General features: G+C 38.1%; 2 protein-coding genes across 13 annotated transcripts in view; one reads left to right on the top strand and one right to left on the bottom strand.

Moving 5' to 3' along the window:
• Nucleotides 1-3,129, bottom strand: part of SMC6 (structural maintenance of chromosomes 6) — a 35,637-nt gene extending 32,508 nt beyond the window's left edge. For 2 of the 3 annotated variants that reach the window (XM_075145002.1, XM_075145004.1), the window contains exons 1-2: nucleotides 2,986-3,129; nucleotides 219-369 (exon numbers count right to left, since the gene is read on the bottom strand). The gene's annotated coding sequence lies outside the window, so the exon portion shown is untranslated. Of the gene's footprint in view, nucleotides 1-218; nucleotides 370-2,516; nucleotides 2,817-2,985 lie in introns of those variants that run through there. The other variant, XM_075145003.1, reaches the window with a different exon arrangement.
• Nucleotides 3,130-3,147: 18 nt separating this feature from the next.
• Nucleotides 3,148-25,235, top strand: GEN1 (GEN1 Holliday junction 5' flap endonuclease). Of its 10 annotated transcripts, XM_075145009.1 has the most exons (15): nucleotides 3,149-3,381; nucleotides 6,633-6,830; nucleotides 8,622-8,808; nucleotides 10,029-10,205; nucleotides 12,036-12,146; nucleotides 14,493-14,566; nucleotides 15,078-15,169; nucleotides 15,991-16,141; nucleotides 16,259-16,295; nucleotides 16,394-16,474; nucleotides 17,779-17,909; nucleotides 19,706-19,767; nucleotides 20,320-20,463; nucleotides 20,691-21,833; nucleotides 23,939-25,235. In XM_075145009.1, exons 2-15 carry the CDS (start codon nucleotides 6,670-6,672, stop codon nucleotides 24,019-24,021), a joined length of 2,634 nt encoding a protein of 877 aa, XP_075001110.1. In that variant the 5' UTR covers nucleotides 3,149-3,381; nucleotides 6,633-6,669; the 3' UTR covers nucleotides 24,022-25,235. The 10 variants fall into 10 exon arrangements, with proteins under 10 accessions (XP_075001111.1, XP_075001110.1, XP_075001107.1 ...); XM_075145010.1 differs by having other exon boundaries at nucleotides 3,148-3,267; nucleotides 8,687-8,808; nucleotides 20,691-25,235; XM_075145006.1 differs by having other exon boundaries at nucleotides 20,691-25,235.
• The last annotated feature ends 1,955 nt before the right edge of the window (nucleotides 25,236-27,190 follow it).

The following is a 27,190-nucleotide window of genomic DNA, read 5'->3' as shown; positions in this document are numbered from 1 at the left end:
ACAAAATTCAAAGCAATTGCAGAAATGCAATAAAATTCCCACCAGACATTCTTGCAACAATTTTGTATGGCAGGGATTTCAGATCAAATACTGGATTATTATTACTATGTCCACTACCTATTTGCAGGGAATACGTCACTTCCATTTTATATTATATAGTTTAATACCATATACATAGAAACCAAGGAGCAAATACACTTCATGATTCAGTTACATACCTTTTGTTATGCTACTTTCCTACATAAACATGTCTTTATGCTTAAATTACTCAGACCAGGAAAGAGTCGCTTGTATGCTCTTGGAATTTATTCATCACCCAAGTATGAAGACAAGCATTCATTAGATCTGCTGTTCCATTGAAATCGCTCTCTAGAAAGAAGGGAAAACACAAGATTTAAATGTTGCAATTATTAATGTCCAAACTAAAGATCAGGGCTATGAGTTCCATCACTGCAACATTTGGACATTTAAGAAAAAGAGTGTAAGAGTGGAAAACAGAACAAAATAACCTAGAAGAAGGCTAGAAAATAGAAGAAAACTCACTCATGTAATCTACGTGTGACAAAGGCAAGGGACAGAATAGTCTGCACCCCAGAACTTTTGAAGACCTAGTACTGCAAACAAAACTTAACTGGAACTGCAAGCAAACTTTATTAAAGTATCCTCAGAAATTATTATGACAAGTACCAGTGGATGCAATACCTACATTGAGTACAAAAAAGTCGGAAGAGAAACTGACTGCAGCAACAAGGAATCCACTAATAAGACTTCCCAAGAAACAAAGCTTTAAAAGCTAAAGGAAGAGATAATCCACATTAAAAAAATAAAACACCCACAGAAAATGACACATACATTTGAATTTTATCTTTAGATCATCTTGACAGTTTTGACAGAAAAAACTGGTTTTTTACATTAATTGCTCCCAAAACTCTTGCACCAAGACACCCCTAATTTTCTTCATTAAGTTTTAAATTGAAAAAAATAGTTGATTTCAGTCTCAGCGCCACTTACGATGACTTTAACAACAGTTTGGGAATAACTATTCAAGGCAAAAGAAAAGCAGCCAATCTGACCTATCTGAAGATTATTAAAATGTGCAATACTATATTGGAAACAATTAAACTGACAAAAACATACATTAGTACAAGTATTTTAAGATATGCAATAGACTAATGGGAAGCCAACAATGGACACTATTGACTAATGTTAACAGAAGGGTTTTTTAATGGACCAGGCATCATATTTAAAAACTGAAGTCTAAATTTATGTTTATATTGCAATATAAAGTAGGACTATGTTAATGGAAACTTGTGATGACAGAGTCAGGAGCATCAATAATTCAAATGAGAACCTGACTGTTATTCAGAAAGACAAAACAAAAGTACTGATTTAATAGAGAAAATGAACTTTACTATCATTGAACGTAAGAGCATACAGTTAGGAGTAAAAACTGGAGCTATAAATTGGGAACAAATAAGGGCAAGACAGATCCAATTATAAAAACATCACAGGATCACTACAAATTATTACAAGTAATTGTCATCCATGTAATGAGAGCACAAAAGAAAAACGCAATCCCCAGATGTGTTGTATAAAACTACTAGGACTATTACACATTATAGTAGAAAAGTGTTTACTCTGTTAACGTCAAAGTATAGGAAAACAGAGGCTACATCCACTAGAAACAACACATGCTGATGCCCACCCATGTTCCAACTTAACCAATGGCATCCCGTTCCAGTTTCCATTGCAATGCAGTTCTACAACCGTTTTCCCCTTTCCCTACCTGGCTAGTCACAGTCGGCCTCATCCAGAGCAGACACAACCAACCTACTCCCACCAAAACCACTCCACTGGTTTTCTAGCAGCTTGTGTTGGCCTGGTGTCCATGTAAGGTAGGAAGCAGCTGCCACTGACATCTACTTTAACCACTCTGCACCCAGACCAGTTACAACCCCGATTGCCTTTTGTCCAGTTAGCAAAACAGAGAAAAGACATCAGAGCAGACCTACGGCAGGATGAATGCAAGATATGGGAGGAAGCACGGGGTGGAAGAAGAGGAAGAAAAGAGTTGCGGTCTTCTGCTGATGTACAGCACATTACATTTGTTTAAACAGACACAACAATAGCAATAAATAAATCACAAATTAACTCTAGTGGTTTATAAGAACGAAGGAAGGGAACACGCACTATCTGTTGTACTCGAAGGGCACATATTTCAGAGAATCGAAGTCAGAAGCGTAGCTTCACACACAGCAATGGAGCGCCGTGTATTTTTAGGGGCTATCGGAGCCACCAGATGTCCCGCGTTAGACTACATGACTCTGACGTTCACGACTCCCCTCCGAACACATTCACAGCCCATGCATAAGAAGTCTATACCATCCCACTGGGACACTGGAAAAGCACTGCCTGACAAACAGGAGCACGGAAGGCAGCTTCGCCTCTTCTCTGGGGAAGCACAACGGAACGAGGGGGCAGAACCCCCGCCCCCGCACCTCCAACCCCACGGTTACCTCTTGCTTGGCCCAACAGTTTCTCCGCTCACCTCCCAGAGCACCGACACCGGCCCCTCCGCGGCTGGAAAGCGCGGGCAGCAGCCGCTCCCCGGTCCTTACCCGCTTCCCCCCTGCCTCCGCGGCGCCGGCTGCCGTCGGGCAAAGATGGGCGCCCGGCGGGGAGCCCTCGTACCAGGCAGAGCAACCACGCCAGACAGCGGGTGACAAAAGCCAGCTCCGACTGCGAACGTGCCCCCGCAAAACCACCTGCCGCAACCACCCCGGCGCAGGACTCCCGGCCCGACCGGGCGCTGCCCTGACACAGCGCGCCGGGGCGGGGGCAGACGACGCCGCTACCCTGCGACCGACCTCCCTCCCTCCCAGCCGCCCCCCGCTCCCAGAGAGCAGAAGCGCGCCCGGCCACTGCGGCACCGGCCGCCAGGGCCCCCCAACCCGCCCCACCTAGGACGCCCGCCCCTCACCCTACCTCTCCTCAAGGCCAACACCGCCGGCGGGGCCGTTACAACCGCCGCACGCTCCAACCCCAGGAAGGTCCCGCGCGGCGCGAGGGTCGAGCCAGGGGGCTGCACAACCGTCCGGGTGCAACGGAAGAGCTGCCGCGGGGCGGGGCGGGGCGCGGCGCCTGCGCGCTCCCGCCGCCCACCCCGAGGGGGCCGTTTCCGTGAGCCCGCCATTTTCGAGCGGGCGGAGCTGCGGCTGGGGCGGCGCCCGCCGGGGGCGACCGCTGGAGCTGCGCAGCGCAGCGCGGGTGAGCGGCCCCGGGGGCTTCTTCCCCTCTCCTTCTCTCTGCTGTGCGGGCCTCGGGAGCTAGCGGCTAGGCCTCCTCGGGTATCCCTGAGCCTCTCCGGGCTCAAACCGGGATGTAAGTTTCTACTAACGCTTGTCTAGAGACCGCTCCCGCCTCGCCCGGCCGCGCTTCCCCCCCTCCCTTCATGCAGCCGGTGAGCCGCCTTCGCTGAGGAGGCGTTGGGGGCCCTCAAGGTGCCGGGGCCTCGGCCTCGCAGGCGTCCGCTGGCGGGCGGGCAGGGGGGAGAGGAGACCCCCAGCCTCAAATCTGGAGTCCGGGTGTTGGGCCTGCAGCCCCCGGTAGGGAGAGCCCTCCGGAAGGCTGTTTGTCCCACAGCGGGTCAGGGGAACGTCTGCGTCTGTCTGTGGTGCGGTATTATCGCTAGCTCGGATGAGGGCGGGAATTTTAAATGCTTGTACTCAAGATGCCTGTGCGTCTTGTTATTTCGCTTTCGGGCAACTTCTCGCTTTTGTTTTCATCTCGGGGGGAAAAAACCCGTAGGAGGTTGAGGAGGAATCTGCAAATGCTGAAGCACTGCTGTGCTTCAGGTGCTCAGGTGTATTGGCAAAGCTGTGCCAGGTGCTGGGGTATCGCAGTAGCACATAGAGGGAATGGGAGAGTTGTTAAAAACGTATCGTGGACTTTCTTTTTTCTTTTTTTTTTTTTTTTCCCCTAAAGCCCTCTGGGTCAGACATAAAGCATATGCTTGGCAGTCTTTGCAAGTTACCTTGATAATGAGTGAAAGCCTATCTGTATGAACTAAACTTTAGTGTTAAATGTCTTCTGTAGTTATTTTCAAGTAACTGGCTTACTTTTTTGGCTGTGTAAAAAAACTTTGTAGAGTAGAATATAATCTTAAACCACGATTTATAAAACGTAAAAGCTATATAGCTATAGCACATTTTGGCCCAGTGAGAAATTGAGAAGGTTTTGTGTGGGGTTTTTTAGTTTATATTTCCTGTCAATGATCTTATAATAGCATGGTATCTTCAGTGATTTGTAAGTATATGAAAAAAATCAGGTTCAGTCTCCCTTTTTTGGAAGTTACCGTCTTTCTCAGAAGAGTGGAGGATTGTGATGAATGAAGCTCCTCAATAGACAGATCACTCCTATTGAAAGTAGTAGATCTGTTTGTATACAGGATCCAGATCTAAATATTTTGCTGAATATGCTCAAAAAAGCAAAGACTGGCAGGTCTCACAGGCTGTCATAATTCAAACCTTAGGTATATATAGAATGGGGCTAAGGAAAACTTCTCAAATAACAATACCTTATAATCTCATAATGAAAAAAAAAAGTGAGGTTTTCTGTAGTTTTCAAATTTTTTGTACTTATTTTTTTCTTTATTATTTGTAATCTTATGGAACATTGAGTGTTAGTAGTGTATTTGTCTTTCCGTTAATTAAGTACCACATGACATTCCATAACAATATTTGGAAACCAACTACACAGTTTTTTAAAAAATGTGTATTGACGTAGACTGGCAGGAGCCAAATGATAACATCAAAAAAGACATTTTCCTTTTTTTGCTAGGTGTTCTCTTGTTAAATCTTCCTAAAGCTGAATATCACACTTGTCTTTTGAGAAGGTTTGGATGCCTTTTGTTAGCCTCCCCTATGCATCAGAGAGATTGATCACCCTGGACTTCAAGAAATTATGCCATGTATTTGCATGCTTTATTTATATTTTTAACTCATTTTATGTGCTTGAGGTATAACAACAACAAAAGTAATACATTATGCCCTGTATGCATACAACTAAAATAGGTTGAGTGATTAAAGTATGGAAAAAATGGATTAGAGAAACATGATTTCTGTTGAAAATAAATCTTAACATGAGGACTTGATTTAAAAACAATCTGGAATTCCTGCAGTGCAGAAATTATGTGTTATTGATTGGCTGCCTTGCTTTAAAACAGTTCTAGAGTATAAAACGACGCACCCTATGAAAACTGGCTTTGTTCTGACAGGCTGTGATGGTGTTAAGTGTAGAAGATTGCTGAATTTAACATGGCCATGTTCACTGGAGGCCGCAAGGTGGCATAGCTCCTCATGTGTCTTAAGCAGATCTCAGAGCACAGGTAGCTAGCTCATCTAGTCATTTATTCAAAGGAGGGTTTTATTTTATCTGAGTATACAGTAGTTTCAAACTCAGGATGAAAGAAATACAAAACATTCCAGATTTTATTTGATTTTTATCTTCGAATATTGAGGGAGAAGAGGGAAAAGTAGAGAAATAAGCGTGAGGCAGACTTTGTACAATAAGACAGTGCAGGAACAGATTGGTACTGTGAGGGGGAAAAGCAGAGTATGTGTTAAAGGCCACTTACAGAAGTGGCAAGGTATGAAAACTAGAAGAATAATGAAAAAGGAAAGAAGGAAAGGAAGAAAATTTAAATCTGGTAATGGGGTAGCATGGAGAATAGAGTTATATAAGTAAAGTTAAATAAGAGACAAAGAAATATACCACCTAATGGGTGTGTGTTTTCAGCTGGTGTTCATTATAGGTAGTACCAGTCACACAATATCAAAATTAAAATAGTAAAAACATACACACTGGTGTGTTTCTGGAATCACAGTGTTATAAATGTTAAAATGTTTGTTGGAAGGGACCTCTGGAGGTCAGTAATGCTGATTCCCTCCTCAGAGGGGGACTTCCACCAGTATTGGATTAAACCAGTAAGACAGTATGCTGGTTGGATGTTGAAAATCTGCAAGAATGGAGATTCTGCAACCCCTGGGCAACCAGTGCTGCAGTACCCTCTCTCATTTTTTTCCTGAAGTCCGACTTGAATTTCCCAAGCCAGAATCTCTGGCTGCCGACCCTTCTTATATCATCTTGGTTTACTAAGGAGAGTTTAAGTTCAGTCATCATTGTAAATATTCCTCAAGTAGCTTTAAGCTACTTCTATTTGAACACAAACATTTTAATGTGAATCTTACCACTTCAGATGAGGAAGTAATTCCCTCGAGAGGTGTGGTTTTTCTTTGTTTTTAAGTAAAACTTGGATTGTGCGTATGTAAGGGACACATGAGACTTGGAAATGAATGATTTCCCCCCCCGCCTTTTTTCCCCCCAGCTGAGTTTGTTTTTATTTATGTTTAGGCTATTAGCAATGAAAATGTGCAGTCCAAAGAAGATATTTAGTAATAAACCATCTGTGAACTGGAGTCACTACAAACTTAGAAGGTTTGATTGCAAGTGTTCTTGGCTCATAAAAGTAAAACTGATAATGACTAAATATTTATTTTCCGAACCTCACATTCATGATATGTCATACTTCATGTTATATTCTGAAAGTATTTTGTTTCGCTTGGTCTTCACAGCTAAAACCTTCATGCTGACAACAGAGAAGCTAGAACAATGGGAGTGACTAATCTGTGGCAAATCCTTGAGCCTGTGAGACAACCTGTCAACTTGAGCAGTCTCAAAGGAAAAACACTTGCTGTTGATTTAAGTCTGTGGGTTTGTGAAGCACAGACCGTTAAAAAGATGATTGGAGTAGTTACCAAGCCACATCTGAGGTATGGTATCCATATAAATTATTGTAGCCAAAAGTCTTGGAGCTGTATAATTTAAGTATGGTACTTATTCCAAATTTAAGACTACCTCTGAAATTCATACGACTGTGTTGTTTTGATTCCGTTATTGTCGCTTGTGCTACATGTGTAAAGGGTTTGAAGTGAAGGCTCAGTCATACTGGCTGAATTCAACTTGATGCTCAGGTGCAAATAGAAGTTCTGGGGCCCAGCCTACTTTGTCTCGAGGCCTCAACTGTAGATAAGGATGAGATGGATGTAAGCAGAACCATGTTTATCTTACTGTGGTATAGCACTGTGATATACAAATTATCAAGGAACACAAATCAACGTGCTAATTCCTATATATTTCTGAGGCTGTGGGATGGAAGGTAGTATGGGAGTTTCAACTATTTCTCGCAGCAGTTTGCATGCTAGTCAATTCAGAGCATACTGAGAGTCATGCATGCTCTAGCCTGATCTGGCTTATAAATTAAAATTCTAGTTAGACCCTATGTTGAATTAAATATGTTTAAATCATTCTTCAGGCTTATGAACAACCTTGAAGAATATGTATGTTTTTAGTTTAAATGAATCACATACTTAAGGGATGAGCAAGTATAAGCAGCTGTAACTTCAAAGCACTGTTTTCTGCAAATGGTGCCGGCAAAAATGAAAATATATGCAAATTTTCATAAATGAGCTGTTATTGGTTAGCTCAAGAATACTGAGTTATTAGATGTTCCTGTGGCTTCTGTTGAATTCAGCTGATATGAAATATCAGCATCTTCTGAGAATAATTTCTTAAAATGTTATGCTTATGACCCCAAATGGATAATTAAGTAAAATTTGAGGCATGACCAAAGTCATTACTTCCCTCTGATAGGATGTCCTGTGTGCAATGGAATGGAAGCATCAGTCCAGATCTCTTATGCAGTCTTTCCAAAGCAAGACAAAGGGATGAACAGATTTCTACCAAAAAAAGAAATGTTTTCAGGCAGTTGGAAATTAAATTGTTTTGCTAAGTATTTTAGAGAAACTTATTGTAAGTGATTGATTTTTATATCATTTATGAAAATAGAACTAGCCTCAAAAGATCGGCTTATCCTTTTTTACTAACAGCAAATGTACAAAATTAAATCTAGAGTGATGGTCTTTCTGTGTCAATCAAAGAGATATAAATGTTTGGTCTACTCTTTTTGAATGTTTGATCCTGGAATTACTGGAAGAAGCATATGCTGTCTGATATTACTGCTCTCAATTTTACTGTTATAGACCAAATAGTTATTTTTGTTCCCTTGCAAAATTCCACCCATCAGTGATGCTAGTTTGCATATAAAATAAATTGGCATGGTAATGGTATCAATAAGCCTGTCTAATACCACAGCATTCAGTCACTCAGAATCTGATGTACCATTATTGGTAGATTTGGGATTAAAATTTGATGTAAAAGAATCAATATGGATATATGTTTGGAAGCAGACTTTGGATATTGAATGTTTTTTATTAAGCCTTTTAAATTTGCTTACGTCTTTACACCTAAAAAAGATCTTTCTTGTCCTTATGTGGTATTTTCTTGGGAATTTTGTAAAGCTGTTACAAGTTCATAGGAAAACAACTTCAACCAAAGACAGGGTTATAGATAAAAGGTTTGTTAGTTTGGGGGTGAGAGGATCATAAAAGGTGGAGAGAAAGCTGAGATTGTTCCTGGGGTAAGCTGCGGGATATAAGGAAAATGTCTGAAGAGATTGGGCTTCGCTAATTCTGCAGCTTATAGAACGCCTTGCTTTATTGCAGAAACCTATTTTTTCGGTTCTCTTTCTTAACATCAATGGGAATTAAACTAGTGTTTGTCATGGAAGGAGAGGCCCCCAAGTTGAAAGCAGACACCATGAGTAAGAGGAACGAGATGCGCTATGGACCTGCAAAGAAAGTTGGAGCTGCAAGAACAGGGAGATCTTTATTTAAAGCCATTTTAAAAGAGGTGAGTAATTCAGGGCTGTGTTTCAGTGTTTTTAATGTGATAGGAAGAAATCTTAACCAAATTAAACACAAGAACTTGAAAGAGTTAATAATTTTCTACACAACAAATTTCAAGAGTATTTTGAATTTTGAGGGAACACATGCCTTTGAAATTGGGCCTTACAGCATCTGTTAACTGTTGTTGTAGAAGAGGGACAACGTCAGTAGAATAAGTTTCTTGTTTGATGTGTTCCTGTGCATGTTATGCTGTAGTGAGCCACAGTCATAATTGAGTGTTTATTATAGAAATTCAGCTTCCTTATTCTTTTATAGTGTTAGTATTGGTACTTTTGGTTTTTTTCCCCTAGATTGGGGTATACGTGAAAACAGGAATGTGTACCTATGTAAGCTAAGCTAGTGTGTTTTTGAAGGGGTCTCAGAACTGTTTTGTAATGTAGAGCTATGATTTGATAAACTAGCTGGGTAGCTAAGAGGATACACTTGTTGGAAACCTATTGAATTAGGCTAAAAGGAAGATTGTATAGTCGTCTTGGTATAGATGGTTGAGACAACTCTGGTTGCAAAGACCTCCTATTCAGTAATTTTCTTCTTAATTCATTGTTGCAGATATTTAACCATTTTTGTCTCTTCAGAATTTTATGAAATAGAATTTATAGATGCTCATGGCTTCAGTCGATTGAATGTATCAATTCATGTTTTATTCTTAATTCTAAAATAAATTCTTTTTCTGAAATTTGTAAGAAGTATATATGAGCATATATCAGTATGTCTTATACTGTGGTCCAGTCTTACTAGGCCAACAGTACTGTACTTTCATGCTTGATATTCTCGGGGAGTCTGGCGTCTGAGAGATGTCTGTGCTAGCTCAGTATTACCTCTTGAGTAAACAGTGTTGCTTTACAAAGATAAATATTCCTTTGTTACTCTTCTTTTGAAAACATCCTAAATATCAATTTAAAGTGTAAAGATTTTTGTGAAGGAGTAACCATTAATCATGCTGTGTTCAAGTTCTGTAACTAATACTTTGCTTTTAGCTGGTTATTTCTTTTAACTGTTACGGTAAACTATATTTCTCCTACAGTAGTGCTTGAATTGATGTAGTGTTCTACATCTACATAGGTAGTGCAACAGTAGCACTGTTCTTGTGTCTAAGAAAATGCATGCTAATAAGTGGATCTAATTCAACATTCAATCTCTTTCCTTTTGGATTCTTTCTTTTAGTGTCTCGAACTGCTGGAGTGTTTAGGTGTCCCTTGGGTTCAAGCAGCTGGGGAAGCAGAGGCAATGTGTGCCTACCTAAATGCAAAAGGACACGTTGATGGCTGTATTACCAATGATGGAGATGTTTTCTTATATGGGGCTCAAACAGTTTATAGGAACTTTGCCATGAATGCTAAGGTAATGTATGTCATCCCATTCTCACCCTTCCTTTAGACTCTTCCCAAAAATGTAAATAGAAAGAAGGAACTTGAAACAATTACTTAGATATTATCACACTTACCCTCTGGTAGTTGGATTTGTTTAAAATGGTACTTTTAAGACAGGAACGTTTTGTTTGATTCACTGGCAGTCTGTGCGTTGGATGTGAGAGCCAAACAACTGAATTGAAGAACACTGATGGTATTGTTGCCTGTGCTTGTAGTGTCCTGTGATGTGTAATATAAAGCTAAGTAGCAAATGGGTTTTTTTCCCCCTTTCCTCCTCCAACTGAGTGAAATAATTGCTTCCTATAAATTTACTATTAGGGCATATGGGAGTGGTCAGCATCCTGGGTCTAATAAGTGTTCACACACTTGCATCTTACACGTTTGTTTTATTATGAATATACTTATAATTAATGCTGTTAGTCTCCAGTTAGGGTAGAGATTGTACATCTATATCATAATCAATTGTTGTGATCATTCAAAAAACAAATCAATTTATGACCTTGAGCTGAAGTGTTCACTTGTTAGGAATGCAATTTTCCAGAACTGGCAAAAGATAACCTCAAATTTCTGTAATTTATACTCTCTCTATAAATCAGAGAAGGGAAGGCGTGTGTTCTGTCTGGTGAATCTAACAAGAAAGTGGAGGAAAAATGATATTGGGGTTGGAATTTTAAATAATGTTCATCTGAAAGACTTGTTGAGAAAATACTTCAGTAACAGGAGAAAATCAATAGAACAGAAAAAAAGTACTATGAACAATTAACTTTTTTTTTAAAAAATAATTAAAGTTGACAGAAGATGATTTGCTTTGATGGCACTGTGTTTGGATTTTGTCTTGACCTGGTTCTTTTCTTTCATTCAACTTTCCTTGTCATTTATCACCAAAAATGAAGGTGGCTCAATCTTTCAGGTGTACTTTGTTACATATCTAAGTCAACATAAAAAAGTAATTTATGTGAGTATGTGTCTGTCAGGGGTATCTGTTCCAGAAAACTGGATTATTTTGGGTTGTTGGCTTGTGTGTGGAGTTTTTTGGGGGCCATGGGGGGAGGGCAGTGTTCTGTGTTTTGATTGATGTTAATCTTGATTTCATGTTGGTGTATTAGAGTCCCTCTACCCTTCTGTCGTGGTTTAACTCCACTCGGCAACTAAGCACTACCCAGCCGCTCGTTCACCCTCCCCGCCCCCAGTGGGATGGGCGAGAGAATCGGAAGGGCACATCAGTGTGTTACCAACATCATTCTCATACTAAATCCAAAACATAGCACTATACCAGCTACTAAGAAGAAAATTAACTCTATCCCAGCTGAAACCAGGACACCTTCAAAGCTTCGGGTGTTCCTTCAGCTCATGTCTAATGTGCTAGGTAACATTTGAATTTTTTTCTTCTTTTTTTACGCAAGTAGCATTAAAATGTTTATATGGATTTTAAAACCTGCAGTTCCTGAGATGACTTACACAGCCACTAGTACTAGATAATGTTAGTTTTGCCACACTTTTTCTACAGGTAGTAAACAATAAAAACACGCCTTGGCTTATTTAGTTTCTTTCAACAGTTGATGCCCATATTTACAACTTGAAATTCCAAAACTGTAGTTATTCATGTGGTGTCCATGCATTACATTATAAATTTTAATTGCTGCTTTATTTTTTTTGCTATCAGACACCTCTTATGGAATAGATCCATTTCCTGCAGATGTGGGTGAATAGGGGTGGGTAACCAATCACAACTGAACGTGACCCAGGGCAGTTCCTTCCCTGATGTTAGTCAAATAAAATGTGCAATAAATTTCTTTCGCAGGATCCACTTCTTGACTGTTACACAATGTCATCTATTAAGGAGAAGCTTGGTTGTGACAGAGAGTCTTTGATTGGGCTAGCTGTTCTTCTGGGTTGTGATTATCTTCCAAAGGTAAGCAATATAATTATTTTTTATTAGGTACTTATAATTTATTGTTTTTCAAGACAGCGTATCGAGGGAGACTTGTGAATGCTGACAAAGCTGTATGCAATGCATGACTACTGAGATCTAGTTGAAGATGATGCTTAGTAAGTTACTGTAAATTTTGTTTGTGGAGGCTTAAAGATAATCAAAACGGTTCATGAACATGAATCTTTCAAAACTGCTATGTATTATTCCAGATTTCTATATAATGAAGGTGAAGGCAAAAGTTAGATGTTGATTATTTTGAGCAAATGTGAGAACCGAGTTGTTTGCTAGGATACTTTGAACCCATTCACGTTAAAGTACATCCCTGGCAGCAGAGTAGCTGTGGAAAATGAGAAAAAACAGCTTTGTCTATGCTGTTCGGAATAGTTAGTGGTGGTAGTTTTGAACTGTAGTTACTAGTAACGCCGGTTCTGGATGGCATTTGGATATATCCCTTTTTAGTTCTGTCAGTTGTAAATATATGATTTATGAAGAAGTAGGAGTCACCTGTTTGAAAGTTTGCCTAATGAATGAAGTGAGGGATCTCACTCATGACTGCTTCTTTTTTTTTTTTTTTTGTAAGCTCTTGAATTTTTTTGGAGATTTTGAACAGAAGCTGTTGTAATGGCTATTTGAAATGGAAAGGAAGTGGGATGAAACTTGATTTCCATACAGTTCATCATACAGTGACTTCAGGCAACGGTTGCTCCCATTCAGGCTTGCAGTGGATATCTAGTTATTCTTAAATTATTGTCTTCCAATTTGATAAAACTGTCCTTTTAAACAACTGATACTGCTGAAAGAGCAAATAACTCTTTTTTTTTTTTCTGAAAGACTTGCTTCTGTTATAGGAATCTTTAAATAGTTTATTATTGTTATTTATTAATAATTACAAAATACATGTATAAAGAGAGAGGGAGTAAAAAAAATAGCAGCTAATCAGTGGTTATTGTAATGGAACTAGCAGCTCCCAGAATGCCAGGTTCTTGCATAGTCCTAAAGTGACACAATTCTGTAATGCCAGATAGGTCTTTGAGTTACTGCAGCACAGCAAAGTGGATAAAGATAGAAACTTCTGAGGAAAGCTGAATTACGGGAGTGCATTGGGAATGGCGATTGGCAGAACAGATGAATGAGAATACCACTCTATAATTGCACTTACTTTGTTGAATATATATCAAAATGATGCTTTCCTTGCAGAAGCTGAGTATCTGACACTCTGCCTGAGTGTCTGGCTGCAGTCCAGTGAGAACTTCTGATTGGTTTTGAACGCACATTTATTTCATATGGTTGCATATATTCAGTTCAGCCATTACAGCTGAATAAAAATAAGCTATAGATTTATTTATAATAACGCTGTAGAAAGCACACTCAATACAATCTTTATATTCAACTGTACTGATTCCTGGCAAAATAGAGTAAGGATTGAAAGAGGAACTAGAAAAGCAGTATGTATGTTTTAAATCATTATGGTTGTTTTGAATCAACTGACTTCCACTCTTCAGTATGTCTAGGGATTACTACAAAGTTCTGGACTTCAGTCCATGAGCTAGGTTCCAGGAAATATTTGCTGTTCCTATCTAACTATTATCCGTAGTGGTCGTCCCTTTTCCTATAAAGGACATGCATACTACTGATGTAATAATGGAGTAAATATCAAAATCAAGAAAGCAGTTATTGAAAGGGAGGAGAGGAGTTCTTTGGGTTTGTGGTTTTATTGGGGTTTTTAATTATTTTTCAGAAAATGCACTTGCACTTTCCTTATCACCTCTCAGAATTGATTTTGCATAAGTGCTTGAGGTTGTCAAATATTAAAAGTTGTTTCTGTTGCCATAAATCATCTCTCTCCTGTGAGTGAAAGCTTTTTGCTGGGTTTCTTCTATTTCTTAAGTTCCAACCTTTTGACTCTAAAATCCAAAAGATCTGTCTTCGTCTTGTCTTTCCAAGACAATTCTGAAAAGTTTCAGCTCTCTAGCAGTTAGCTGGCAAGAATGTTACCAGTGTTTTGTATTGTTGTACTGTTGCAGATAGCAAGAAGGAAAAAACAAACAAAACTTCTTCTGTTTTCTGCTACCTTCTTTCTCTACCTTGTTTTATTTGAGCTGCTACTGAGCCTAAGAACATTTGATGCAGCTTGTGTAGTACATCTGTAATCTGTCACCTTCTCTGACTTTAGAACTTGGTCAAAAATTACTTTTCTCAATTTATTCTCAACATCTGGGATAATTTTTGTCATTTCTCTACATAATGTTATGAAGGCAGTTTTTATGAAAATCTGAATACTTTCTGTTTGTCATTAAGTAATGTTTCATATTTCTGTCTCTGTAGGGCATTCCAGGAGTTGGGAAAGAACAAGCTTTAAAGTTAATTGAGACTTTGCGAGGTCAAAACTTATTGCAAAGGTAAAGTGAAAATTTATGTTGTATGCTGAAATACTTTGACTTTATTCAAAGACTTGCTGGTATGTACTTCAGCTCCAAGACAATATTTTGTAATTCTTTAATTTGGTGGGAGGGGAGAAGAGACTACCACATTCCTTACTTTATATTTGCTAAATGAACTATGTGTTTTGCTAGGCAAGCTTCTTATCCTACCTCTTGAGCTAGCAGATCTATGTTGATATATTGGCAAGGAAGTCATAGGGACTGATGAGAGACTCTTACTGATTTTTGATTGGGTTGTGGATCAGGACATGAGATACCAAATGCTTTCTGTGTTTGTTATCATAATGTGTGTGTCAATACTAGAAATCCAACAATCATATATAATGTACTTTAAAAAAATCTCTTTCATAAAGTAGAAAACTGTTTCTTGGGTAGATGCCTGAAAAATATAAACTGAGTATTTTTCAGTGTTTTTTTTAAGTATGAAAGTTAAAAATATTTCTTAATCCTTTTAATATCATCCTTCTAGGTTTGAGCAATGGAAAGAACAATTTCAGTATGATAATAATCCACCTTTGGTTGTTAAAAGGGTAGCTCACTGTTCTGAGTGCCATCATCCAGGTCAGTGTGAAAAGCGTTGAATTTTATTTTTAGCCTAATTGTTTACTTTTTGTTCTGGGTGTGTGGGGTGGTAGGTGGTGGTTTTTTTGTTTGGTTGGGTTTTGGGGTTTTTTATGACTAGCATTAAAAACTCCTTTTCTTGTCATTCAGCTTCTGGGCTATCTTTACATTTTTAGTATTGTGTATATGTATCTTTATATAAATATTTTTGAGGCTGGGGACTGCCTTTCTTCATATGTGAAACTAGCAGATGGAATGTTATCACAATGCTGTTGTATGATCCCAGATATTTGCCTTTTTAACATTATCAGTAAAGAAAGTATGCCATACTGACAAGCAACTATTTCTTTAGTTGCCTGAATTGGTCTTTCATAAAGAGTACTGAATCTATTAGCATTGCTGGGTTTTGCTTCAGTGTTTTCTTAAAAAGAAATTAATTTAAGGAACCTCATTTTGGTAGCATCTTTGATCAGTGAACTCATTCAAACCCATTACTTGGAGAAGGAAAAGCTTGTTTCAAATACATTACTTATGTACATTTATCACGATGTCACGGACTACTTCTGTAATTTTTAGGTAATAAAGTTTACAGCAGAAGGTCTGAAAGTATTGGGGGAAAAGTCTTCCAAAAAAAAAGAAAACTTGCTTGTCAGCTTTCACTGTAGATATATAAATACAGCTAATGCACTCAGATCTGCTTACAGCTACTATTCATGTCAGATTCATGTGTTCTGAATTTTGTATTTGTACTATTAGCTTTGTATATTTGGAGATTTTGGAAACCTCTTTTCTCCTCATGCTGTGTGCATCTGCTTCTATAGGATCTTACAAGGAACATGAGCACAGTGGATGTAAACTCTGTGAAAGCACTAGATACTGCAAATCCAATGACTCCAAATACTGCTGCCCTTGTGAATGGCATCAGTTGGAGCGAGTGAAACAAGCAAGTGCCGTGGAGGACAATATCAGAAAGTAGGAATGTCTTGAAAATTGAACCGCTTTTCCCTGCGTTCATGTGCAGGGTGAACAATTAAATTCTGCATTTTTCCCATTTGTATTCAGTTCCTAACACGTTTGTTTTACCTGCAGAAAAGCTAACAGTTGCGAGGGCTTTCCATTCTCTGAGGTAACAAGCAAGCCTATTTAAAGATTATATTTTTAAATTAATTAATTGAAATCTCAGGTTTTTGCCCTCTCTTAAACTCTTTTTTGTTTTATCTCAAGGTTATCCAAGAATTTCTTGTAAACAAGAATAAATTGATCAAGATAAAGGAATGCCAAAGGCCAAATTTATTGTCCTTTCAGGTATATAACAAAATACTGGTTATTCAGCTCTGTAGTTTTTTGTTTATTAGTAAGGAAGGCATCTGTGATAATTTCAATTTTCATTGGTAATTTTACTGGAAATAAGAATTAAAGAATCTTGCTACAGCTTCTTAATATATCTCATTTTTTGAAAATCTAAAATTGAAGTCTTTGAAAAAAATCCGTTGATGTAAGGAGGTATGTAGAAAAGTGGAAGAAAGAGAACTCAGAAAAAAGGTCGCTTCACGTTGTTTTGTTTTTCACTGTCCAGTATGACTAGGTTGGATTGCTGAGTGCTACATTATCTATATAGCGTATAAAGTACTATATGGTTATATGAGCTAATATATACCTCAAGGTTGTTATCTTTTTTGTTTTCATCCGCCTTTCATAAAGGTATTGACAGATGCAGCTTTTGTTTTTACTTGTACTTGTTTCATTGTCCTACTGACACAGTGCATATATGGTAACTTTGGGTATTACAGAAAGTCATGATTGTGGACTTCTTTTTTTAATGTTAAACTTTCTTGTCAATTATTTTTTTGGTGTCGTTGAGATAACCAGCTTCTGTATATAACAAGCAGAAGCAGCTTTTATTCTGAATGTTGCCTGTTTTCCCCAAAACAGGCTTGTATTTAGCACAATACTACCAGCTTTCAAGATCAGGGGCCCTTTAATTCGAAGTGCACAAAGCTCAAAAGTGGTCTGACTTATTCCTCTGTCCATAGAAGGAAGGATAAATGTCCTGTGAGGCTTCTTTTTTTTGGGGGGGAGGGGGGGAGGCTCAGGGGAGGGTGATGTTAATATATGCATGTTAGCATTGTTTTCTAGGAGTGACTTTATTTGGTTTTATTGGTGAAAGTAGATCGTTTACAATGTTTCCTTTTCAGGGATTGATGACAGTGAGAGAATTATGTATAGCATAATAGACTGCTGTTGAACAATGTAGCTTTAATGAAAATTGGTGTTCATCCTTCTCTCACATGCAAAATCCGTAATTTTCACAGCTCCTTGCATAGCTGATCTGAATCTGATCAGGTGTTTAGCAACTGTCTTATTCCTACTGCTGCCACTACACAACTGTTCCCTTGGCTTATTATTGATAGCTGATGAATCTGCCCTGTTACGGGTGACTGTTCCCTCCCTTGGCAGTAAGATACCGTTACGCATTACAGTAATGTATAAAAGCGTTCTAGATATTTTAAGTATTTAGTCCTATGCCGCTACTACATAGCTGTCTAAGCATGATATCTAGCAGAATAAGAAGGTTTTAAAGTTTGGGGTGTTTTTTTTTACACTAACAGATATTTGCTTCTGAGAAGATGGAATGGACCAAACATTACGCTTGTAAGAAACTGTTAGCACTATTAACACGTTATGATATGGTCCAGAGAAAATCTGGATACATTGATTCAAAACAACTGCAGGCAATACGGTAATGTAGCTTGATTTCTTGAACTTAATATGTTTACTTCTGCTGCTGGAGGAAAATCACGGGGTTTTTCCTTTTTTACGGAAATAAAATGGTTTTATTCCATCTCTGTTTCAAGCTTTGTGCTCATTTTGGATAGAGGTAAAAATTTAGATCAGTACACCAATTTTTATACTACTACTGCACAAAGTAATACATATAGCCGTTTCCTTTCATTCTAACTGACAATGCCTGCTTTTTCCTACGCTTACTTTCTATTCTGTTTCCTTTGATCTGCACATGAGATTTAGCATTACAGGTTTGATCCTCTGCTCGGGTTCTTAGCAGAAGTTTAATTGACTTTTGTGATTCAAAATAAGAGACTAGGCTTAAAAATTGACATCTGCATATTCAGTCATGATCTCTGATTTCTTATCAGACCTACCAACGGTCATTGTACTATGTGTCTGACGAAATAATTTGCTTACGGTTCTATTCTGCTACCCCTTCTTCTCAAAACAACATTTTCATTCAGGACTGCTGCATTTAGGAATATAAAAATGGCCAAATATCGTGTTACTGAAAATGGATATGCAGGGGAAAAAAACAAGATAAGCATGTAACTACTTTCCCCCAGAATATTTTCCCACCATCCAGGTTTCTGTTACTCAGGGGTTTTCTGAGTCAGAATTAGTACTTCTTATTCTATCAGCCCTCAATATATATATTTTTTTTAAATGAGCTAATCTTTTCTTAAACTTACGTGAACTTTTAGAATCTACAGTGTCTGTTGGCAAACCTGAACTTAACTTCACTGTGTGAAGGGAATTGTGACTTATTTTAACTTTAGTATCTGACGGTTTCATTTCCCAAATGAAACTCAAATTTCCGCCCCCTGCAAAGTCTTGTATTGCAAGAAGGTTAGTTTTTCCATGTTCCTTGATGCTGTTCAAGATTTTATAGACTTTAATTTTGTGGGACAGGACAGTCAGTAGCAATGTGATAGTATCTCTTCTGGGTTGATGTGTCATAGTCTGTTAAATTATTACTTGCAGAGAAGCTGTTCTATTCAGTGTTATCTTTCAAAAGAGTGGAGAGACTGGTTGGGGGCTGCTTTTGGCAGATTTATCTAGATTGGCTAGATAAATTACCAGCACTTACCTTGATGAATGAATTAATTGACATCCTCTGTTTATAACACTTCCTAGTGTTTCAAGAGTTTAAAAGACAGATCATGCCTGCTCTAGAAGATGTCTTTTGCTAACAAGTGTTTAAAAACGCCGTAATGATTCAGCAGGAGCCTCTTCACATGTAGGAACCTATTAAACTGGGGTGTAGATAATGTTTTTAGAAAAATCTCATAAAGACTGACTGTCCCTGCTCAGTTCATGTTTTATCTTCCTTCATGCTCTCATGCAAAAGAGATAAATGACCCTGTCTGGTCATTCAGAAAATTACTGTCTATGGCAACAGCCTTCTCTATGGCATAGTTGAAGATATCAGACTGACGTTTGTAGGAGTCTGCATTATGATTGTCTGTTACAGAATAGCTTTCTGATTTCTTGTTACGCTCCTCTGAGCTGTATCATTAAAAAAAAGAAAAATGTTTCAGTACTCAAATCTAGACCCAAAATTTTACTGTATAACTCATACAGAGAAGTAGCGTATTTCTTAAAAGGTGTATTAATTTCACTATCACAAAATTTTTTTTTTCCTCTGAATTATTACAAATTAGAGTATTGAAATATTTTTAGATAACTTAGATTTTTCATTTTCTGATTAAACAAAATCATTTAATGGGCTGCTTTTTGTTCTTACAGGATAGTCAAGACACGTGTTAAAAATGGAATTCCTTGTTTTGAAATTGAGTGGCAAAAACCAGGTTGGTCTGGTTTCTTTGTACATTATGGAACAAAACAGTTCATAGAAAAAGAGAAAACTATGCTTTAAAGAGGAAAAGAGTTTGACAACATTATGAGGAAACGAAATGTGGGTGAAATTGGAAACTGTTCTATAAAAACAATAGAAAATGTGCATCAAATTTCACGTACCCTGAAAGTAAAAGCAATGCTTAAAAAAAAAATCTACCTTGAAAGCAAGGGACTCAGTCTTCAGGTACTTTCTCTGGTATGTGTTAATAAGACCTGGACTCTGTATTTCATACCTTATTTCACTATGTACCTGAAGCTGTGACTGTTTACTAGCTAGAATTTTTTCTGTGCTGACAGACTTCTACCTTTAGTGTACCCATTTGTGCCAGGAGACTGGCAGAAAGAAAAAGATTTTACTTGTAGCTAAATCGCAAACATTGTACTACTGACCTTTTTACATACCTTCTTTGTACTCGGATAAACCTTTTGTTCTTTGTTTTTCTTATTCCCTACTTGAATATGTGTGCGTATACATGTCTAACATACATTCATTAATTTTTTAGAACATTATGTTGATGCAGAAGATGAGCCTTTGGAGTTGTTTGTAGTCACAGTAGAAGAGGAGTCTTTGTTTCAGGCTGCTTATCCTGATGTTGTTGCCCTTTATAAAGTGGAGAAGTCAGAAGTTCTGAAGAAGAAACAGAAAAGTAAGTCCAAAAGCTTATTTCTTATGAACTTACAGGTCTTGCCAGAATACAAGAAGCAAAAGCAACAAATATTTCTCCCCCTGTTGAGCAATGTCATGTTTCATCAAGATCAGGGCATGATATCTTGCAGGGACTCTGCTTTTATCTTACCATTTTATACTTTAACACTAGGAAAACTGAACTGTGGTTCATATGCCATTTTGATATGCCCTTTTTATTTTTTTCAGACAGGAAAGACAGACCGAAAGAAAAGGAATTATCAAACGTTTATGATGAAGTTAGCGATCTTCTATCTCAAATGAATTTAAAATCTAGATGTGGAATTCTTCCTGTGCAAGACTCCACGTCAGATATAAAAACTCCCCCAGAAGATGAGATACACCAGAGAAGTACTGAATCAAAACACCTAGTGTTAGCTGCAGCTTCCTGCAAAACAACTGTTCAAATGCCAGCATCAGCAGCTGCTCTTCCTCTAATTGCATCGCCTTACTCGCTCTTACAGAGGACATTGGCTGACTCATCTGTATTGCCAGTACAATTTACTAAAAATTCGGGGATGTCATCCTCTTCCTCTGTAACAGCTGGTCTACAACTGAGCAGTATTGATTGGGAAGGAACCTTCTTCAGCACTTCACCAGCCCATGGGAGTGATACCCACGATCCAGTAGCTGACTTAACTACATGCGTGGAACACTCGCATCCACTAGGTCGTGAAACAATAAGAAATAGCTCAGAACATTTTGATGCTATGCAGTCTGATCAACAACACTCTGATAGTGCAGATGATTTGGTTTCAGATGATGCTATGGGACAACTTCAGAAGTGGTCTTTAAGTGAGCGAATACTTAAGAAGACTTCCATTCCATCGAAGCCTTTGTTGTCTGAAGATGTAATGCAACTGGAGTCTTTGAAATGTTTTAAACAAACAAAAGAAACATTGAATCCTGATAAAGAATATGTCTCCTCCTTGTGTCAGTTAAATAAACTAGTGCAGGAAAGTAAAAATGTGCTATCAGAAAACTATGCAAAGGAATCCAGCGTACACATTTATCAAGATCAGTACAAAAAAGCTGGCAGCCTGGGTGAAATGATGCAAAAAGACCGTAATATAAGCAGTTCAACATCTCTAGCCTTTAGTGGGCAAACAGCAGAGATGCTGCATCCTGGGTGTGAAGTGATTCCAGTGTCTGAAAAGCCAGCAGATGTTGTAACTGGCTGTCACATTAAAAAAGCTCATATTCAAACTACTTGGAAAACTTCTTTTAAAAAGAGTGTGTGTCAGAACAAATGTTCTTCTAGTGAAGACAGTGACGATGGGAACATGGCTAAAAATCTGATTTATGAGCAGCAGAAAAGGCAACTGAACCCTGGTCAGTTTAAAAAATGTTTTACAAAGAAAAGGAGTAACATTACTAGCAAAAGAACGAACAGTGACTCAGCCCTTATAATTAAACGGAAGAAGAAAATGACCAATTTTAAAAAAGCTGGTAATAGTTTCTCATTGAAAGTATCTCCAAAACCATCCTCTGTAGGGCGAGTTGATTGTTCCCAAAGTCCAGAGCAACCATTTGAGAGGTCAGGTTCTGGTCCCACACAGCAAGCCAAAAGTGCTCTTCTGACTTATGCATGGGCAGACAGTCCCCTTCCCCTGTCTGAAAGACTAAAAGGAAGAAACAAAATCAATTAGGTTCTCCATAAAATAGATTATGACAACAATTAACTCTGAACCTTCAGCTCTTACAGAGTTCTTTCTCAAAGTTTCTGCAGTATGCTCTATCAATTTTAAGTGGACACAGTTTTCATGAATAGGAAATGCTGTGAAATACTGCATACTGGAGCTAAAGTTTGAAACTCAAATGTTAGCAAAAGTACCAAAGAGCTGATTCCAAGTGCCAGTTATCCTGGATTTGATTACACTCTGAACTTGATACATAAGCATCAGGATATAGTATACAAGGGAGCAGGGAGGTTTGTGCATGAAATAAGAAGGGTTTTTTCCAGCAAATTGTGAGGATTTTGTGTACAGCTATTAGTCCTTCTGCTTATAAAAACAGATTTATTAAAATAGTGCCTGCACTGCTTCTTAAAAAGACAAAGTGATACAGCTCTTTCCAACTGAAATTTTCCATTCTGCTCCACTAACTTAATTTTGCTAGTTTTAAAATGGGTTTTCAAATCCTGGGATGCTGGTTGTGTTGATTATCTCTGAAGGACCAGATAGAGACACACAGCAGATGTATCTTGCAGGGTAGCTAAATTTATATCTGCCATGCCCTATAATAAACTGTTCTTTGAGTGTGTGCATCTTCCAAAGAATAAGTCATGTAAGGATATTCCAGTTTTGTAGCTGTCATATCTAATATTTAAGGAAATTTGATGGCTGTTTTCATGAAACGTTTCTAGTTTGGGGCATTTTTTTCTTAAAAAAGATAGGGAATCCCATTTAATACTCACTTCCACTTATAATAGAACAAAGGTTAAGTTACAGGAAATCAAAATCTAATTATGATATTGCAGATTCTTTGAATAATACCATGTAAATGTTTGTTTTTAAATGGGGAACTTGAATACAATTGCATTTTTGAAAGTATTCTTCCTACCTCTTTAATATAGAAGCAATCTCTGTTCATACACAAAAAAAGTTGTTTTCAACAGCTCATTGGAAAATGCCTCCTTGCCTGCGTTTAAGTGTTCATAACTTTTTCTACGGACCAACCAGAAGGAAGGCCACTTTTATCAAGATATAATGTTAACAATAGAAATTTAGAATATCCATGCCTTAATGAAAATGTCAATTCTTTCTTCATAAAGGCCAAGGCTTTAAAAGTTAGGAAGCTAAATTCCAGATGTGTTTAACAAAAAAATAGGTAGTCTGTAGATAATATAGTCTGTAATTAGCCAAAATGGTAGTTTCTTATTTTCCTCTGTGGACAGATGGAGAAAGTTTATTTATAGTTGATTTTCCAAATGAGAAATGTATTACGGAAATGAGCAAAAAAATCTAAAATATCGGAAACTTATTTTCAGTTTTGAAGATGGTCTCTCTCTTCTGGAGACCCTTAACCACCCAGCTGATGTGAGAGGGTAGCTAGAAGAATAGAATTGCTAAGGAGAATAAGAGTAGCAGTCACCTGGGGAGCGTAAATGGAGAGATTCCTTTTGCAGTGGTCAGTAGTAGAGAGATCAGACCATTTTTTGTGGAAAAAACATTGTTATTGGTTATGTATGATTCTCTTCCTTGCTGCTGATTTTGAATGCTGAAAGTTGGAATGAAGAGTTTGGATTTTCATTAATAAAAATGCCAACATCATGTGAATGAACTCACTTTTGTTCCCTCCCAATATATGAGAATGCAGTCTTTTGTTGGAAGGATCATAAAATTTCACCCCCAGTGTGTGGGTTTCTGTGTTTTAGGGTTTTGTTTAGAATTGGAGGGCAAGAGTGGTTTTTGGAGGGTTTTTTGTTTGTTTTCCAGATCTGGCTGGGATGACTGCTTTAATGGATGATTCGCTGAAAATACTGTGCCAGAATTATGACAAGTTCATGTTTTGCGGATGATGGAAACCAGAAATGAGATATAATCATAAGACATTAAGAACTGCAGAAGGAAGAAAAAAAAAAAAAGAGACTATGTTGCTGATACTGCTACAAATTAATCTGGTTTCAAAAGTACAGTTCAAGTATGAAAAGCAGAAAAATTTCAATTTTTTTCATTTGCAATGCATCTCAATTTTGTGCAAGGTTTCTGCCACTACTTTAGAAGCAGCAATAGATGTGAAAACAACTGTATAGCATGTCCTCTCTCATTTAGGGTGTAGCTGCTTATTGCAGCAAATAAATACAAGAACATTTATCATTGAGGGTGACTGTCGCTTGAATTAAACTTGTGATTTGTTACAGAAGGGATATTACAGTTTTTAAAGTGTTTTGATTTCTCATCTTTCTGTAATTTACTCAATCTAAGGATTAGGGATGATTTTTCTTCTTTGGAACTGTTTTTACTGTGCCAAAGCTGACTGCTTTGCCACCTCTCCCACTTGTGAAGATGATGTTTAAATAAATTGAGCGGGTGTAACAGATAACTTTCTTCTGCAGGAAATATTGCTACAAGATCATGTTAAAGTGGCTATAAATATAAATGAATGTGATGCGTCAGCCTGATGATCCTGAATATATTTTCATTTATCGTCTGTCTTGGTCAGCCCAAACAGAGTGTATCAGGGTGCTTTGTCTAAAGTAATAAAACTATACCTGCCATGGAGGTGGGGCAAGTAAAGGATGCATCGTTCTTCAAGTCCTTTTCTGAAAGTTTTTCTGTAGAACTACTGAACCAGCCCAGCTGATGCCGGCATCCCTCTGGCTTGAATGATTTCTGCAGAGATATAGAGCAGAACCATAGGTTCTGTCTTAGCCGTATAAATATAATTATTTCCACTTAGAAACAGTATTAAACATCTACTTAATGTAGCAAATTTATTTAGCATAGTTTAATGAAGGGAAACATTTATTTGGCATTCCTTGTGATTGTAACTCACTATTTCAGGTCCATGGGCAATCAACCAGAATGGAAAATAAATGCTGTTTACATGGAATACATAACTTAGAGAGCTACAAAAAATGTAAAAAAAAAAAACCCAAACATCCCTCAACGTCTGTATATCCCACCATAAAGCTACACATGCTCTTACTTCTTTTCATTGGAAGATGTTACTGTAATACTTATCAACATGTGTGAACATGCTTAATAAAAGGAAAAATTCATTTTCATTGCATTTACCAGTTTCTACTTTATTGATAGAATTTATGAACTCGGTAAATCTTTTGCTAGTTAACAGAAATTTCCTAATTTGAGAAGGGATTATTTAACTTTGAGGCTTTGCACAGGCACAGTGTTCTTATGTCAAGAAAAGATACTTGGAAATATAGTGGTGAAAGAGACGAATGGCAGCTGTTACTTGAGACAAGATAAAGTCTTTTCATGTCTAAAAAGGTGTCAAACCCTGCTGTATTATATCAGCAGATAAAAGGAAACTGCGGTTAGAGTATTATTGAGAGTTGTTATAAACTGAAGTGCTACTGGCAAAACAGTAAACTCAGCGCTAGATTTAGCGCTTTTTACTTCAGGAAACAAAACACTTTAACTGTTTCAAGAAAACAAAATTACGATGGGTGATAGAACCACTCTTTTCACAGTTCTCTTGCTTATGTATCCTGCATCGTAGCTACTATCAGTACTGAACTTAATTTAACTTAATAAGATTAATCACATATCAAACTTTAAAAGTTCTTTAAACCCAAGCCTCGTCTCCATCCTCCACCCCAATTTCCCTTGACAGAGTTGGAAAGATTTTGTCACTTCAACGGCGAGCACAGCTGGAAAAAGGGACATACCTTTGAAAATTTTGCTCCATGAAAACAGCTACCTATACTAAAATTCCACCTGATGGATATTTAAAGTGAATTAGCTGCCTCACTAAAATACAATGAAGGAAAAGAAGGTAACCAGGGATATTTTAATGCCAAGGTAGTGTACAAGTAGCTGTACGTTAGCATTTATGTTATTTTAATCTCTTATTTTAAAATGCAATTAACTCTGCCAGAGCACCTCCCCAGCCAAGCTCGAAGCCAAGTTAGTTGTACTGCCAAGCATTCGTGACAAAGGTTGGATCCGTGGCAAGCTAAGGGTATTCTTTAGGACGTGGTGGAAGGACCCGTGAGCATGGTCTGCTTTGAATAAATTTGTGGGCAAACTTAGTAGATGAACCCTTACGTGCTGCCTTCTTAGAATCATAGAACAGAATCATAGAATTCTTCCTCCATCCCAACATCCCAGTGCTGTCCTGGCAGTGATACCACATAACAAATAACAGACAGAGAAGACAGCCCAAGCCCTAGAAACTGTCCGAGTTTTATCTGCCGCAAAAACAGGAAATTTGTGGCCTCATTTCAGGCTGAATTCAGGCTGTCTTCCAGTCCAACATGAATGCCAGGTCTCAGAGCAGCTTTGGCCTTTAAGCCTCTGTGTCGCTCAGCCCACTGCAATGTGTTGTAGACGTTTTCTTTGAATCTTTTGAGCTGGTGAGCTAAATTTGCTGCTCGATCTGCAGCTGGGTGGAAAAGAGCCCTGTGCCCAGGCTCAGGTTCCGCAAAGCCCGGAGTTTAACGGAACAAAGGGCTTCAGGGGTTACAGCCATGTGCACACCTACTGTACAGGGGCTTTATAAGACTTTTCATCCAGACTAACATGTTGCTAGTTTTTGTAATTATTGAATGGCCTCTTCACCAAATAAGATCTGCCAGTTAGAAATGTGGGAGATGGTGTATGTTCTTCTAATTAGTTACAGGGCTGATGTCTCAGTATGACCTAGGAAGAAGACGCTGCTGAGAAGGACAGCATCTTTCATATGAGATGCTGGTGAAGGAATTAGCAGTTCATAGATGACTAAATGGCACTGGGCCAGTTTTATTAATTGCATTTTTCTATACCTCAATTGCTTTTGTGGTTTAACTGTGGGTACTACTTCCCTCTGGAAAGCCTGTAGCAGTACAGGCTGCCAGTCTCTTACATCCATTTGAGTTTATAGAAATCTGAAAGTTTTCCAAGAAGCGGGCAACCAGAACTATTGTTTAAGTAGACTTAATCAGGCCTCTCTTATTCTGTTGGATAGACCAGAAAAACACGGGGTGTCTTTTTCATAGAAGTTCTTAATAACTAGAAAATTTCAGC

The sequence above is a fragment of the Calonectris borealis genome, chromosome 3, assembly GCF_964195595.1.
Source record: "Calonectris borealis chromosome 3, bCalBor7.hap1.2, whole genome shotgun sequence".
Lineage (NCBI taxonomy): Eukaryota > Metazoa > Chordata > Aves > Procellariiformes > Procellariidae > Calonectris > Calonectris borealis.
The sequence above is the reverse complement of the archived record's forward strand: the minus strand, read 5'-3'. Positions and strand labels throughout refer to the sequence as shown.

What these genes read in the sequence shown, in the direction of transcription:
- GEN1 (XM_075145006.1), top strand. Translation starts at nt 6,670, where the DNA reads ATGGGAGTGACTAATCTGTGGCAAATCCTTGAGCCTGTGAGACAACCT. An exon ending in AATTGAGTGGCAAAAACCAG is followed by an intron (nt 19,768 to 20,319) that starts GTTGGTCTGGTT and finishes TTAATTTTTTAG; the next exon opens with AACATTATGTTGATGCAGAA. An exon ending in TCTGAAGAAGAAACAGAAAA is followed by an intron (nt 20,464 to 20,690) that starts GTAAGTCCAAAA and finishes TATTTTTTTCAG; the next exon opens with ACAGGAAAGACAGACCGAAA.